At 42.2% G+C, this 17,290-nt stretch overlaps 1 protein-coding gene across 1 annotated transcript in view; it reads right to left on the bottom strand.

Moving 5' to 3' along the window:
* The window catches only part of MAOB (monoamine oxidase B), a gene marked incomplete at both ends in the record, with an annotated part of 54,489 nt that overhangs the window by 16,885 nt on the left and 20,314 nt on the right, over nt 1-17,290 (bottom strand). The window contains 2 exons of the mRNA XM_083361335.1: nt 5,015-5,156; nt 16,493-16,584. Coding sequence (XP_083217461.1) covers nt 5,015-5,156; nt 16,493-16,584 — 234 coding nt within the window. The remainder of the gene's footprint in view (nt 1-5,014; nt 5,157-16,492; nt 16,585-17,290) is intronic.

Raw genomic sequence — 17,290 nt, 5'->3', positions numbered from 1 at the left:
ACAGAAATGAACAGACGACGATCGGGGGGGTTGTGTTTTTACTGTGGGGACCTTGGACATTTGGCTGCTTTTTGCCCAAAGAAGCGTCAGCGGGCATCAGTGACCAAGCCTGCCCCGAGAAAGTCCCCTACTTTGCTGTCGGGAAACGCCCCGAGCCTGATCTAGACGGTGTGATAGATCGGGCGTCCCACAACAATAACAACACCGAGCGACGCCGTTCCGATGGTGCCTGTGAACCTCCACGGCATTTGATTTTGGAGGCACGTCTGATCCTTCCTGGCAAGCCAGAGGGGATTCCAGTCCATGCCTTAATTGACTCTGGGGCTACCACAAACTTTATGGACGCAGCCTTTGTGGCCAAATGGGCTGTTCCCCAGTGTCCGGTGGATCCGCCCATGTTAGTGGAGACTATCGATGGTCGAGTGCTCCTGTCCGGGCCTATTACGGCCGCCACGCAACCAGTATGTATGGCCATCAGTTCCCATGTGGAGGCCATCCAGTTCTACATCACTTCGGATCTGCACTTCCCCGTGGTCTTGGGACTGGCGTGGCTCCGGGCGCATGACCCACAGATCTATTGGTCACAGAACTTGGTCACCTTCCCAAGCTTGCAGTGCGTGGACCACTCCCGCCATATCTGTGCCGGCCAGGTGGAGGGTTCCCCAGGGGTTTCCTTGCCTCCTGAACTGTCCGACTTTGCTGATGTGTTCAGCGAGTCAGAGGCGGATCAATTACCCCCGCACAGGTCCTATGACTGCTCCATTGACTTAGTCCCTGATGCGCCTCTCCCAGTGGGGCGTTTGTACTCCATGTCGGAGCCTGAGTTGGCTGCATTGCGGGACTTCCTGGAGAAGAATTTGGCTCGCAGTTTCATCCGGCCCTCGTCCTCGCCAGTGTCTGAACCCGTGCTCTTCGTCAAAAAGAAGTCGGGCGAATTACGGCTTTGCTGCGACTACCAGAAACTCAACGCCATCACGGTGCGCAACCGTTACCCGCTGCCCCTCATCCCCGAGCTCTTGGACCGACTCCGGGAGGCTAAGATCTTCACGAAACTGGACCTGCGTGGAGCTTATAACCTCGTCAGAGTTCGGCCGGGTGATGAGTGGAAGACGGCGTTTGGTACTCGCTATGGACATTTCGAGTACACGGTGATGCCGTTTGGCCTGACTAACACCCCCGCTGTGTTTCAGCATTTTATGAACGACATCTTCCGGGATTTGTTGGACCAGTTTGTCGTGATCTACCTGGACGACATCCTGATCTACTCCCCGTCGCGTGAAGTGCATCATCAGCATCTCCGTCAGGTCTTGCAGCGCCTCCGAGAACATTGGCTGTTTGCCAAGTTGGAGAAGTGCCAGTTCTACCAGGTGACCATCGATTTCCTGGGTCACCGCATTTCTCCTGAGGGCATCGCCATGGAGCCGAGTAAGGTGGAGTCGTTGCAGAGTTGGCAACCCCCACGTCGCGTGAAGGATGTTCAGCGACTTCTTGGATTTGCCAACTACTACCGAACATTCATCCCTGGCTTTCCTGCCTTGACAGCCCCCCTCACCCGGCTCCTGCAGAAGAAGACTCGGTTCCAGTGGAACGCACCCGAACAACAGGCGTTCCAGGCTTTGAAGGAAGCCTTCATGAAGGAGCCCATCTTGAAGCATCCTGACCCGCAACGGCCGTTTGTCGTGGAGGCGGACGCCTCCGACATTGCCATTGGGGCAGTGTTACTCCAGGCAACGACGCCCAGCGGTACCCATTTCCCTTGCGCGTATCACTCTCGGAAATTGAACCCCTCGGAGCGCAACTATACCATCTGGGAGAAGGAGCTGCTGGCCATCAAGGCGGCGTTCGAGGCTTGGAGACATCATCTGGAGGGGGCGCGACATCAAATCGAGGTCCGGACGGACCATAAGAATCTGGAAAGCCTGCAGACTGCTCGGAATTTGAACCAACGCCAGATCCGGTGGTCTCTTTTCTTTGCGAGGTTTGACTTTCGGGTTCGGTACATACCAAGTGGGCACAATCAGAGAGCGGATGCTCTGTCCAGGAAGCCCGAATATACCCGAGTGAAAGACAAGCTTCTGCCCAGGACAGTGATCCCCGTCGAGTCTTTTGCTGCGGTGCAGGAGCCGGTTGATATACGGGCTCGGATCCGGGAGGCGCAGCAGCAGGAGGCGTGGGTGGCTCAGCGGAAGGAGGAGGTGGGGCCAGATTCGCCTTGGACGGTCACGGATGGACTCTTGTATTATCGTGACCGGCTCTATGTTCCGGGAGGGCCACTCAGGGGTCTCGTCCTCAGCCAGTGTCATGATAACCCGGCAGCGGGGCATTTTGGCCTGTTCAAGACTCTGAACCTGGTCTGCCGTACCTTCTGGTGGCCCCGAGTCTGACACGACGTCCAGTCTTATGTCACCTCCTGCATCCCATGCAGGCAGGCCAAGTCAGCGACAGGGGCCCCGCCTGGATTACTGCAGCCTTTGCCAACACCCAAGAGACCCTGGGGGGCTGTGTCCATGGACTTTCTGACGGATTTACCCCCATCCTCCGGCTTCACGACAGTGTTTGTGGTGGTCGATATGCTGACCAAGATGGCGCACTTCATCCCCTGTCGTGGCTTACCGTCAGCTCGCGCCACTAGTCGTATGTTTATCCAACAGGTGTTTCGGCTGCACGGCCTCCCCGATAGAGTCGTCTCCGATAGGGGGGCCCAGTTTACAGCCCGCTTCTGGCAGGAGTTGATGCGTGCGTTGGACATCAAGGTTTGCCTCTTGTCCGCGCATCATCCTCAAACTGACGGGGGTACCGAGAAGGTCATCGGTATCCTGGAACAGTATCTGCGCTGCTACGTCAACTTGCAGCAGGACAATTGGGTGGACTATCTGGCCATAGCCGAGTTTGCCTTTAACAACTCGCAGCACACCTCCACGCAGATGACACCGTTCTTGGCCAATGTGGGTTATCACCCCCGGTTTTTCCCCCTTTCTCCCGTGAACTCACCGGAGCCGGCAGCGAACGACTTCATAGCAGAGTTACAGGTGATCCATCGATTGGTGCGACGGCAGCTGGAGAAGGCCAAGGCCGATTACAAGAGGTTTGCTGATCGGTCAAGACGGGATACGCCTCCACTATCGGTGGGGGATCGGGTCTGGCTGTCCACCAGGAACCTACCATCCACACGGCCGGCGAGGAAGTTGGATCACCGTTACCTAGGACCGTTCCCAGTCGAGGCTGTCATCAATCCGGTCACCTACCGTTTAACTCTGCCACGTTCCCTGCGCGTGCACCCCGTCTTCCACCGGTCTCTGTTGGTCCCCGAGCAACCGGCTTGTCCACTCCGCCAAGCGGAACCTCCCCCATCAGGACCTCGTGATGGAGGCAGCACCCCCGAGTACGAGGTCGCCAGCATCAGGGATTCCCGTTGGCTGAAAGGTCGTTTCCAGTACCTGATCGAGTGGAAAGGGTACGGGCTGGAGGACTTCACTTGGGAAGACACGACCGCCGTTCATGCCCCTGCGTTGGTGACTGCTTTTCACGAACAATTCCCATCCCGACCGCATCCGGATCGGCAGCCCCGGGGGAAGGGCCCTGCGGTGCGGGATAGTGTTGTGATTCAGGGTCAGCCTGTGGGTCCGGCAGCCGGGTCGGATGACTCGGATGACTCAGACGAGGGGGAGGAGGAGGGTGTTGAAGACGAACTTGCTGATGATGGCTTGGAGGCTTCGCAGAGCCCTCAGCCAGGCCCCTCTTCTCAGCTGCGCGAGCCCGACAGTGCAGATGAAGAGGACCCACAGCTGGCCCTGTTCAAGGATGCCCGATGCAGGAGGCAGACCAGTAGAAGCAAGCAGAGAAAGGCTGTGGGACTCCTCGGAAGGAGGCACAGGGAGGCCACGCCCTGAACTCTAATAAAGGGAGTGTTTGGGGAAGGGCTGGTTGCTGAAAGCAACCGCTCCGTTTGAGGATCAAAGTTCCGGTATCTTGTTTCTTGTTCTGTTGTTTGTTTGTGAATTAAACTTGGCAGACGTTTTCCAGCCTCAGACGTTCCAGCCTCTGCCGTTTGTACAGGGGTTGCCTTTCTGCAAGGCCGGTAGCAGGCTGGTACAGAACAATGGCATCGGACCTTCACTCCTTCCGCCGCGGGCTGAAGACCCACTTATTTGAACTAGCTGATCTGGCCTGATGGGGGAATATGGGTCTTTTTAATGGGTTTTCTATTATTTTATTGTTATTGTATTTTAATTGGGCATTGGTTTAATTTCTTTTTAATTTTTGTACTGGTATTTATATATGCCCTGTTAACCGCCCTGAGTCCTTCGGGAGAAGGGCGGTATAGAAATCGAATAAACCTAAACCTAAACTTAACCTATTGACATTAAGTACTCATACTTAAAGGGTTGAGGCAGCCATACCTTTTAAAAGAAAACCACTTTCTTTACCTGTTTGATCACATGCAGCAAAGCAAAGTGGTGCTGTATGCACATGCATGCCGTGACAACAAGAAAGCTTTCCAAAGTGAAACTAGGTTAGAAACAGGAAACCCTGAATTCTAGTTCTATCTTAGGCAAAAACTAGCTGGGTGATCTTAGATTAGTCACTTTCTGAAGAAAAAAAAAAGACAATGGCAAACCCACTTCTCTCAAAATGTTGCTAAGAAAACTTGTCTAGGCAGTCACCAAGAATCAAGTCTGACTAAAAGCACATACACACACAAACGCAAATCCATTGGACAGCCATTCTCAGCAAGCCCAGAATAAAGATTTTAAACAAGGAGGTTTCCCCAACTGTGAAGAAACATCAAGAATTAAACTACAGAGCTTTAGAATGCGACAGATGTGCTTGATCAATAAACCACAACTTTTCAATTACTTCCCAGACTCAACAAATCAATTAATTTTCGAAAGAATGGGAACTCATTTAATTACTCAAGGGGCACCATGAGAAGAACTTTTGCGAGGATTTGCACAGATTGAGAAATGCCATGAAGGATGCATAGTAGTGCAAAGAAATTAACAATATACTCCACCTGGCCTCCATTGGTTGTTGAAAATATTCTAGTTGTACCTCCACACTGTTTAACATACCACAGGAACCAGAGAGCAGAAACTTCATGTGGCTCAGAGGTAACATCAACATTCACAAACAGAGTAGCAATCCTCTTGGCAGCACTATATTCAAAACCAACACAAATAAATAATATTAAAATCACATGACACTGTACACCTTCTCCTGCTAGTAGACGAAAAACAACAATGTGCCTCTAAATCATTTTCCTTGGTTGAAGGAAACCAATGCTGCTTATCTTTCAACCAACAGATTGACTTATTTTTATTACTGTTTTTTATTTAAAATTGCTTTAATAAAACTAAGGAAGATAAACAAAACTTATGAATACAAACTTGAAGAATATAAAAAAACCAGAAAACAATTTAAAAACTATCAATGTAACTAAAAAAGAATGTACAGCTCATTGTCCCTAGAGAATCCTTGAATTTTCAATGTGTGTGTGTGATATATATATAATAACAACACTAACAAAAACAAAAATGGACTGAAAATTTTAAAATGTGCATTGAAAAGGACAAAAAAAAGAACACACATATCGGAGCAGCTAAGCATGACCCAAGACCACTCCTGAATGACGGTGGACACTTCTGGGAGGAGGAATCCTGGAGGTTGCAGTTCCCGGTAGGGGTAGTTGGAGAGTCCTGGTCTCCATCTTTCCTCTCAGCTGTTTAGTTTTTTTAAGCTCACCTTGGCTTTTTACTGCAAGTTTCAATGATTTTTGCTTTTAATTTGATTCTTATTTTTTAAAGTTAATTCACTGTTCGAAGGCTGATTTACTCTAACTCCTTGCTGGATTTTAATGTTAACGTTCTTTCATTGCTTTATTGCTTTTGTGTTGGCTCTGACCTATTTTCGCTTTTCCTATTGACAACTTTCTGAGTAGTAAAACTGACCATTCTATCTTGGATTTCACTACAAGATTTAACTCTTAAAAAACTCTGGTCTGGATAGTTTTCTTTTTTAAATTTTTGATGGAACTTTTACCTTTTTTTCCTTCACGTCTTCATTGTGAGAAATATCATTTTAATGTTCTCTGCAGGCATTTTGTTACAGTACATTTATCCTCTTTTGTCTTTGAAAGGAATGTTTTCTTTGTAAATTCAGATACAAAAGAGTCTGCTTTATATTAAGAATGTAAATAATGCACCGTTAAAGTTAAAGCCTAGTGGGCTATCTTTGCAGAGAAAAAAATGTGTTTAAGTTAAAATTGAAAACTTTGGTAAAAAGCTTGATAAAATTAGCTGGGTTTCAAACCAGGCTAAAGATAATACCCAGATGCAAACAATCACAGCCAATTTGATGGACTGGAATTTAAGTCCATGCTGCCATATCTGAAAAAGGAGCACTTTTGCTGGAAAACAGGAGGCCTTTTGCAGAAATTTGAAGGAGATTTGCATTTTATAGGCTTAGAATTAGCAGATTTGATGAGTAATTTGGATTGGACTTTTCTAGGAGGATGGATCTATTTTGGAAAATGGATTTGTTATATTTAACCAGACAACAGTTGACAAGATATTTTATATTTTGGTTCACACTGAGGCTGTTTCAACAATGGATGTGGTAAAAATATTGACAGCAGGGGTGTAGGATATTGGAACATGAGATGAAGTTGGGAAAGCTTCCAATAAAAATCTTAAGGAAAAGGGTTTTTTATTAAAAACCAAATGAAGATATTTGATCCCGGATGGATCAGAAATAATGATAGTAGTGATTTGTAGCAGATAAGAAGCCATTGTAGACATTCTATGAGTTGAATACAATAATAGATTGTTACCAGAAGACTTTGAGATTTTAAACTTGTTGTTAAACCTCTCTCTCTCTCTCTCTCTCTCTCTCTCTCTCTCTCTCTCTCTCTATATATATATATATATATATATATATATATATATATATATATATATATATATATATATATATATTGTTAACAATTTAAAATTTACACAAATATGAGCTGTCACCGGTGTGACTACTGCCTGTCGATGGCCTTCAGGTTAGGCTGACACAGGAAATAAAGATTTGTCCCATGTTTGGGGCCTAGCAAGGTAATCTAAAAATAGTTAACAAGCATATATATATATATATATATATATATATATATATATATATATATATATATATATATATACACATATACATATACATATACATACATACACACACACCACATATACATATACATATACATACATATACATACACACAAACACAAACACACACACACACACACACACACACACACACACATACATATATATATATATATATATATATATATATATATATATATATTCGTATATTCGTATATTTTCACAGGTATAGGTATGTAGGTCTTGGCGTATTCGGGTCTTTTCCTGTGTAAGACTGAGAGTGTCTTGGCGACGTTTCAACGAGGTCCCACTCGTCATCTTCAGGCTGGTGTCTTCGGCTTCGTGCTTGTGCGAGAGCTGAAGACACCAGCCTGAAGATGACGAGTGGGACCTCGTCGAAACATCGCCAAGACACTCTCAATCTTACACGGGAAAAGACCTGAATACGCCAAGACATACATACATACATATATATATATATATATATATATATATATATATATATATATATATCAGGGGAGATGTATATGTGCTTTCATTTCTAACTATATGATCCAGAATTCCCATTCATTGATTCATTCATTCATTTTATATTAACATTAAACACACACACACATAAAGATTAACACTAGAAAATTAAACACTACATTAAAAATATACAAAACCTAATTGCATCAATATTTAAGGTTATGGCTGAAGGGGTTTATCTGACTTCAAATGAAAGCAGTACAGAGACCAAACAAAACTCCCTAGGAACATGTTTTACAGCAACGGCTCCCAACCTTTTCTATACCCCGCACCCCTGGAACCAGGGCTTTTTTTGTCATAGAACGCCCAGAACGGAGTTCCAGCACCTTTTTTGGATGGAACCTTGTAGGGTAGGCAAGGCAGGTTGTATGACATGTGTGAGTTCTGGCACCTTTTTCTTTTACAAAAAAGCACTGCCTGGAACGCTTCTGATATATTCTCGCACCCCTTACAAAAGTTTGAAATAATGGCAACAAATTATGCATATACAGTATAATTTTGAAAACCCAAGTTTTTGCACCCCCAGGAATATTGTCTCCCGGTTGGGAACCCCTGTTCTACAGCTTCAGAAGGCCTTTTCCTGAACAAGTGATAAAAATTGGGGTTGCATTTAGAAGGTATCTGAAATATTTCATTCAGACATGGTATGAAACCTAAAATTATAGCACCTGACTCGGATGCCCTATTTCTTACAGGAATTTTGCATATGCACATAGCAATACTTTTTATTATCCCGATTCATTTGCACTATAGGTGTGATAAGAGAGCTGAAACTATTTTCAATTAAATCTCAACTCCTGATGACGTTTCTGCTTTTTAGTTTCTCCCATATTAGCTGTTTCTCCACATGGAAATTTTTAAGCAGCAGAATAAGCAGAAATGAAGAAAGGAATAGAGATGAAAAACTGGGAACTAAAAATACAGATAGAAAACCCAGCCACAGATATCTATAGAGATTCTCAATCATGCAGGTCATGGTTGTCCCAAAGATAGGATCAAGCTATCCTATCTGTGTTTCCCATAAGAGCCAGCTAATGATTTCCCACTTCTGTGAATGAAGGGGAGCTGGGGCAGATAATGCAGGTTCTTGTTGGGGGTTCCTACTTTGTGCAACAATCAGCTTAGATTTGCACCCATCAATTCACATTCGGTCAAAATGTCGCGTTTTTGGAGAGTGTTTGAGGAATAACTAGGGTGACCATCCTATTCTGTGAAGTTTAATTTTTCAGAGGATTTTATTGTTTTATATATTCATATTCTTAATGTTTATTGATAAATATCAGGATTCCTTAAGGAATATGGCATGAATTACCATAAATAAATAATTGCAGATTTTAGTTGCTGAGGATTTTTATCCTCAATATTTTTATCCTGCAATATTCCTTTAAATATTACATTTAGGAGTCAATCTGCTTTCAAGCAAATAAATTATTATTATTATTATTATTATTATTATTATTATTATTATTATTATTATTATTATTATTATTTATTGTACTTATATACCGCCCTTCTCCCGTAGGACCCAGGGCGGTTCACAAGGCAATTAGAACAACATTACAATACAAAAAGTTAATAACAATTAAAATAGATTAAATTATCCTTGATTAAAAATCTAAAACCCCTATAACTCTGATTAAAAAACCCAATTACAATAAGTTAAAAATTAAAAAGTCTAATTATAGTTTGAAATCTTATAATCATATGTAACCAGAGAGTTTTGAATATAAGAAATACCTGCAAGCAAAAGGAAAACTGTGGACATTTTTCCTTTTTTTTCATTTTTCTGGATAACATTTCTTACTCATTTTTAGTAATAAAACATTCAGCGCTTAAAGATGGAGCTGGACTCTGGTGAGACCTGACATTTGGATATGTTTTAAATTCATGCTTCTGATATGAGAGTAATATTTCTACATGTCAAACATGGGAGGAGAGGGTGGAAAGACTCGTAATTTTAGGCAATACTGAGGATTTAGGTTTTGACAGTCATATAATTCATATATTGTTTACCCCCTTCCTTGGTGCTTTATCATGCCAACGAATAAATAATGCATGCAGTTATAAGAGGTTCTTATTATCCTTGCTATTTGAACATAAAGAAACCAAGGTAACATTTGTCTGGCTGGCATAGATAGTCATGCTTAGCTTATAGACAGTACAAGTTGAAAGCAGTGGATTGGGACCAAAAATTTGCTTTATTTGCACTTTGATATGTGTGTGTTACTTTTCTTACAGTAACAAGTAATTAAAAATACTTTTGCTTTCACAAAAGCCACTTGCACATCAAACTGTATTCACTCCTCAATCCCACACACAGCAATTTGAAGCCAAGAAACCAGGCAGAAAACATCAAAACAAATTGAAACCAAGAGAAAAATGCAAAAAATAAAATAAGTATGCTATCCCAAATTACTGCAGGCTCTAGAGCAGCAAATTCCCTCCCCATCTCATGCATAAGGGATATTAAATGTACTGCCAGTATTCACTCTTTACCAGACATTTTTAAAACATCCTGGCTGCATCTGCATGAGCCATTTGCACGCATTAAAAAGCAAAATGGTTGAAGAAACCACAAAGCTACCATCTGCCCTTTGCATTTAAAAACCTATTTGTAGCTATGATGGTGAAACTGTAACATGTCAGCATGTGCCTTTTCGGAGTGAGGGAGGTACAGATCAAACAATGCCCACATAAAAGCATCAGGAAAAGTATTTTGAATATTGCCCGCCTGTCGGGAGTGAGAGCAAAAGAGGGTGAGTGTCCTGGAACAAGAGCAATCCCATCTCCTGTCCATCCCCTTAACCATAAGGCAGTTGCTAGAGGAGAAAGAAACGTCAAGACAGCCCCACCATTTATATGGAAGATGGTGCACTGCCAAGGATCAAGTCACCTTCCCTTGCCCTTCTCGTGGACTAGGAGTTCATGGGAGCAGCAACTGTAAAAAAAGCCTGGATCAATCATAGCTTCTATTTTAAACTCATCATAATACAGTCTTCACAAGTCTAGTGTTCTGTCTGTGTGTGTGTGTGTGTGTGTGCGCGCGCATGCGCATGTGTGTGTCTTGTATAGTATAGGAACAGGGAAGGAGCAGGAATGAGGCAAGAACCTGTGCAAAAACACACTTTCCTTTTGGGATCACTTACCATATGAGCCAGACTCAAATCAGCTCAGCTGCAAAATGTAGACAACAGAGTCTAATTCTGTGGACTAGCTCTTATGCATGCATGTTTATTAGAGATTCAGTGCATTCTGGGCTCATGTGACAGCATAGCTCCTCCCTTTGGATTCATCTGTTGGATGGCTCAATTTTGAACATATCTTGACTCTTGAATAATTAAGGGAACTCTAGAATTTACTGGACATCAACTAATCTCCATAATTTTAACAATTATTTTTGATGCTAAAACTCACCAAATCTACCTAATATGTATCCCCCCTATTCATGCATTTTCAACCATTAAAGACATGCAATACTAGCAAATGAAAGTTTGCTCCATTGGCTAGAAGAATTGAAAGCTGGGAGACTTGCTCTCTCTCCCCCGTCCAGTTTCGCATCGCTGATGGGCCCTGAAAAGTTGCCCCCAAAAAGGTGACCAGCAAGGAGGGGTGCTCGCTGGATCGCGGGATAGCCACAACTCTCCCGTTAGACCTGGAGATCCCTCCAAACTGGCGGACGAAAGGACCGACCATTATGGCTCGTCCCTAGGCTGTGAACAGCCGAAGTCACATTTTCCACCAGGCAACTCTTAAAGCAGCACGGAAGACACTGGGTGAGATCTACCTCTTTTACACCCCAATTATTTTCTATACCTCCTTAAGCTGCTAAGCATTCTCCCCCCTGTGGTGAGGGAAGGGGGATTTTAGCCCTTCCTCCAGAAAGAGTGGCAACTAAATACCCAGGGGTGTTTTAAACATTGAAAAAGTAACTGAATCTGTTATGTATTGGGCTTAATTGTAACACCACATGGTAAGCTGGAGCTAGCTAACGGCTCCCAGCAACTCAGACACCCCGTCTCCAGTGCTGCTATTGGCTTCCCCTAGGTGGCAATGGGTTGATTTAAACCTATTGGCTGCTGCTTAGGGGCCAGGCTATAAATTGCTGCAGGCTGCAGCTCAGTTCCTCAGTTCAGATCCTGCAAGCAAATAAACATGACCATTGCTGAACTCACTCACCTCTTCTTCATTCCTGTGTAACGAACTCACTACACAACAGAATCCCAACTGGAACTTCACTTCTCAAAGCATGTGGAATGAAAGATCTTTTACTTTTTATTTTTCATTGTCTACTTCTGTTGGAAATCTGGGTTTTTTCTTATATATAAAAAAAGAAAAACTGAAAAGATTAAAATAATTTTGGGACTCAAAGGGAAACTTTAAAAGGGGCCTGGCTGACTGCCCAGGGAAATAGATAAGATACATAACCTTGAGAACTTTGAAACAACAGCTGTGAAAGGCTTTGTGTTCCCTACCTAGAAAAAAAAAAACTTTTTCTCCCTTTTGGATTTTCTAAGTGTAAAGCCTTTAGTCTAAAATGGAAGACCAGGAACAAAATCTTCTCATGGATGAAGATCAACAAATTCTCTCTACATTGAAAATATTAATTCAAACTCTTACCACAATCAATGAAATACTAAGATGCTATGGAAAGGAACAAGAAGACACCCCAGATATGAAAGCCCACACTTTGACTATAACTAAAGAACTAAAGAACCATCTATACAAAATACAATAGAAAAAATGAAACAATCAAATACTATGACAGAAGAATCTACTATTCAACAAATATTGACATTTGAAAACCCAGAAAAGACATTGACAACTTGGAAAAAGGAAAAGGTTTCTTATACAACTCAGAAGGAACTAGAGGATCTAGAAAAAGAACAGTTGGATGATAAGATAAACAATTCAGAACAACCACGTCGATATGTAAGAATAAAGACATGACCCACTAGATCTACAAGTCCTCTCAAAAAAATGGAACCGGATAGTTTTTCCAATATCAATTAATATATATGATATTACAAGGAGACTGGTTCGATGACCCCAAAACAAGGACATGGAAGATGATTTGGCAAAGGAAAAAAGCCAGAATAAGGAAGAAAAAAAAGGTACTCTAGTCTGCTGAAACTCTGCAAAGATTTCATTTGAAAACCATTTTCACACATTTTATCTAGAACTAAAAGCTAAGTTAGAGGAACACATAGCATTACAGATGGTTATAATGGTACATTATGGGTATTCTTCTTGTGTTTTCCTATATGACCTCCATCTAGTTTTGTCAGATTCCTAAGTTTGAAATTGGTGTGGGTCATACAATATGCTAAGTCACAATGTGCTTTATTTAGTTGTGGCTTAACAAGTTATATGAAGTGGACAATAGGCCTGGTAAATGATGATTTATGGCATAATGCATAATATAAGCTTAGCTGCATATGGCTTTTCAGTAAACCATGTTGAAATAAATAAGACATAGCATTTAATTGGATAGTGGTACAACTGGCTTTCCCAATGACTGGGAAAATCTATTATATTAGTGAGCCACATGCTCTAGTTATATTTTCCAAGTTGAATTGCTGTTCTGGGGACTTCTCATACTCTCCTTTCAGAAGCCAGTGTTCAAAGCAAACATGTGCAAGCTGCACTTCATCATTTTGGGAAGAAATAAGAGATGTTAGTGGCATGGCGATGACACAGAGTGAGTTGGACATGGCTGGGAAAGTTTTCTATTTGAGGTGATGGTAGTGTGTGTCTTTAAAAAAACGTTAAACTTATTTTATGTTATGCAAAAGTTTATGTGTGCTTTCTGCATCAGATAGTGGAGGACAAAATAGGATTTCAGATTCCCTCCCTAATTTAGAAGATGGAACAAAGCGATGCCACTCAGCCTTATCTTAGGAATACTCACTATAAACAGAAGTATTTATTGCTACAAAGAACAAATGTAAATGTCAAGATTGATTTGTTGGATTCAGTTTTGATTAATGCAGTGCATTTGATGTACAGTAGAAAGTCTGACCATCCAAACAATTGGACTAGGCAAAAGGAAGTCAAAGAGATAGTGGCTTTCATAAATCTGAGACTTCAGTTTTGTCACACTCAATATGGCTAAGGGCATGGAATTGTGAGTGCCATAGTCCAAAATATTTGAACGCACCACTTCCCCTTCTTGGCCCATGCTATCTAAAGCATTAGCATCCTATTTTTCCAGGATCCAGTGCAAACATCTGCGAAGTACTTTTAGAAATGGTCTCCTGTCAAGGGCCACATTCCCTGGGTGTTATTTAGTGGAAATCATACTGTTAGGTGATGCCAGAGTATTAACATCCTTTCAAATCTGTTTTTTCCCCTCTTGTAATATTTAAGGCATATTTAACGCACTTAAAACAACTTTAACATTAAGTAGTTTACATGGGACAGAGGTTTTTCTCAATGGAGTTGTGGATTTCACTTCCTTTTGAGACAAATGATTTATTTCATAAGAAAGAACAATGATTTTCTTTACAGAGGCATCAGATGTTCTCTAATTGACTAGTTTTGTGCTTTTACCAGTGGCCTGTTCTTACTATCTTTATTTATTTCCTATCATTCTGAGACTTCTTTTGATTTGTTCCCCCAAATAGCAAATCTTGCAATGGTTATTTTGTTTTGTTTTATGCTATCTAGCACAATACATGTTTTAATAAATATAAAAAAAACATTGTGTCCTGGTTATTCTGTAAAGCACTAGCAGGAATTTATAACAATGTAAGCCTTTCCATGCCAATCTGTGACACGTTTTAGTGAGTCAACAGTAATTACTTTTAAATAAGCAACTATAATTTGCTGCTAATGCAGATCTTTTTATTTTAGCATTGCTATATGAAACCACACCTTGCTGTCAGAGGCTATTGTCAAGAGCCTTTCCAGAGCTTAATCTTGGCAAAGCTTGATGATGATACTCAAAGAAACTACTTTAGAAAATGAGATTTATGCAGGTTTTGGGTTCAAAATGATCTTATGAAGAAAAATAGTCACCTGGCTTAAATATCAGAAGCATTAGAAAAGATAGAAAAATGTGGGTTAGATAGCATCACCACCAGATGGATTCGTAACTGGCTGACAGGCCGTACTCAGCGTGTGTGTTGTGATTCAGGGTCAGCCTGTGGGTTCGGCAGTTGGGTCGGACGACTCAGAGGAGGAGGAGGGGGGTGTTGAAGAGCTTGCTGATGATGGCCTTGAGGCTCCGCAGAGCCCTCAGTCAGGCCCCTCCCACCTGGTCACGATGGAGACCTAGCTGTTTGAGCCTGACAGCGTGGATGAAGATGACCCACAGCTGGCCCTGTTCAAGGACGCCCGATGCAGGAGGCAGTCAATCAGGAGTAAACAGAGGAAGGCAATGGGGCACATCGGAAGGAGGCAGAGAGAAGCCACGCCCTGAACTGTATTTAAGAGGAATGTGGGGGAGGGCTGGTTTGCTGAAGGCAACCGCTTGGATAGTTCCTGTTTCTTAGCTCCTGTTTCATGGTTGGTGTCTTGTCTTGCTCTGTTTTATGTGAATAAATTTGGCAGGCTTTATTCCAGCCTCTTGCCGTTTGTAAAGGGGTTGTCCCTGCTTTTGCTGCAGGGCCGGTAGCAGGCTGGTACAGAACAGTGTGGTCCTGAATGGAACTGCATCTACATGGAAGGAAGTGTGTAGTGTGGTGCCCCAGGGCTCTGTTCTGGGCCCAGTGGTTTTCAACATCTTCATCAACAATTTCGATGAGGGGATAGATGGGGAACTCATCAAATTTGCAGATGACACCAAGCTGGCAGGAATAGCCAATACTCCAGAAGATAGGCTTAAAATACAGGAGGATCTGGACAGACTCGAACACTGGGCGTTATCTAACAAAATGAAATTCAATGGTGAAAAAAGTAAGGTTCTACATTTAGGCAGGAAAAATCAAATGCACAGGTATAGTATAGGTGGTACCTTGCTCAATAGTAGTAACTGTGAAAGGGATCTCGGAGTCCTAGTAGACAATCACTTCAATATGAGCCAGCAGTGTGCTGCAGCTGCCAAAAAAGCCAACACAGTGCTAGGCTGCATTAACAGAGGGATAGAATCAAGATCAAGTGAAGTACTAATACCACTTTACAATGCTTTGGTAAGGCCACACCTGGAATACTGCATCCAGTTTTGGTCACCACGATGTAAAAAAGATGTTGAGACTCTAGAAAGGGTACAGAGAAGAGCAACAAAGTTGATTGGGGGACTGGAGGCTAAAACATATAGGGAACGGTTGCTGGAATTGGGTATGTGTAATTTAACAAAGAGAAGGGTGAGGGGTGACATGATAGCAGTGTTCCAATATCTCAGGGGCTGCCACAAAGAAGAGGGAGTCAAGCTATTCTCCAAAGCACCTGAAAGCAGGACAAGAAGCAACGGATGGAAACTAGTCAAGGAGAGAAGCAACCTAGAACTAAGGAGAAACTTCCTGACAGTTAGAACAATTAACCAGTGGAACAACCTGTCTCCAGAAGTGGTGAATGCTCCAACACTGGAAGTTTTTAAGAAGAGACTGGACAGCCATTTGCCTGAAATGGTATAGGGTTTCCTGCCTGAGCAGGGGGTTGGGCTAGATGACCTCCAAGGTCCCTTCCAACTTATGATGATGATGATGATGTATGCATGTACGCATGTACATATGTATGTATGCATGTATGTATGTATAAAACTCTCTGTATTTTACAGATCCATACACCTAAATTTTAATGTGCAAATTAAGTCATCAGATTATATATGTATAATTATATATATATATATAATTTCAGTATATAAGTATATAACTACTTCTCACTTTGTCCAGCACACGTTATCTAGCAACTGTTCCATGGTAATTTTGTCCCATTCCTCTGCATGAGGTGCTTTCCATGGAGCTTCATTAGGAATCTAGGAAAGGAAAGGACACACGTGTAAAGAAAAAACACAACACAGAGATGATCATGCAACGGTTTCAAAATCATCCAATCTTTTTATTAGCTCCCAATGCTTTTTCCCTAGTCTGCAACAAAGGAATGATTGCTCTTCAAAATTGAAGACTTTCTTGAATTGGTTTAAATTGGTCAGCTTTTATAACAATGCTGTCACTTATGTTACAGGGTTTTAGTAGAGGAAAGTATTTTATTCTGAGTTGGTACAGTAGATGAACTGCATGAATGAATATTTTGCAGGTTTCTTTTTAAACCACCATATGTTTGCTGTCCAAAGAACACTTTTTGACCATGCAGCCAGTTTCACAGAATTGCTGTTTTGGGGATAAAACAAAGGGAAATTCCCACATAAATCACAAATATTTTAAATCTAATTAATTAAATTTAACTAATAAACAAAATAAATATTTGTTGTTTAGCCAATGAAGCATGACTTAGTACTATAAATAAACTGTCTTGAAATTGGGCTGTTCAAGATACTGGGCCTCTTTCATTCCTACCCCCATAAGTAGTAGAAAAACCAACCCCTTTCTCCCATGGAGGGACAGAGGCATCTCGGAAGAAGAACAGATGAATGGAAACAGACTTGCATTCTGGAGAATAGGCTGCTTTGCCTAGTTCTGTTGATGTTCACATTGAAAAACAGCTCCTCAGGAACATTAAGT

This window comes from Vipera ursinii (assembly GCF_947247035.1).
Source record: "Vipera ursinii genome assembly, chromosome: 4".
Lineage (NCBI taxonomy): Eukaryota > Metazoa > Chordata > Lepidosauria > Squamata > Viperidae > Vipera > Vipera ursinii.
This window is presented reverse-complemented; position numbering and strand designations above follow the sequence as displayed.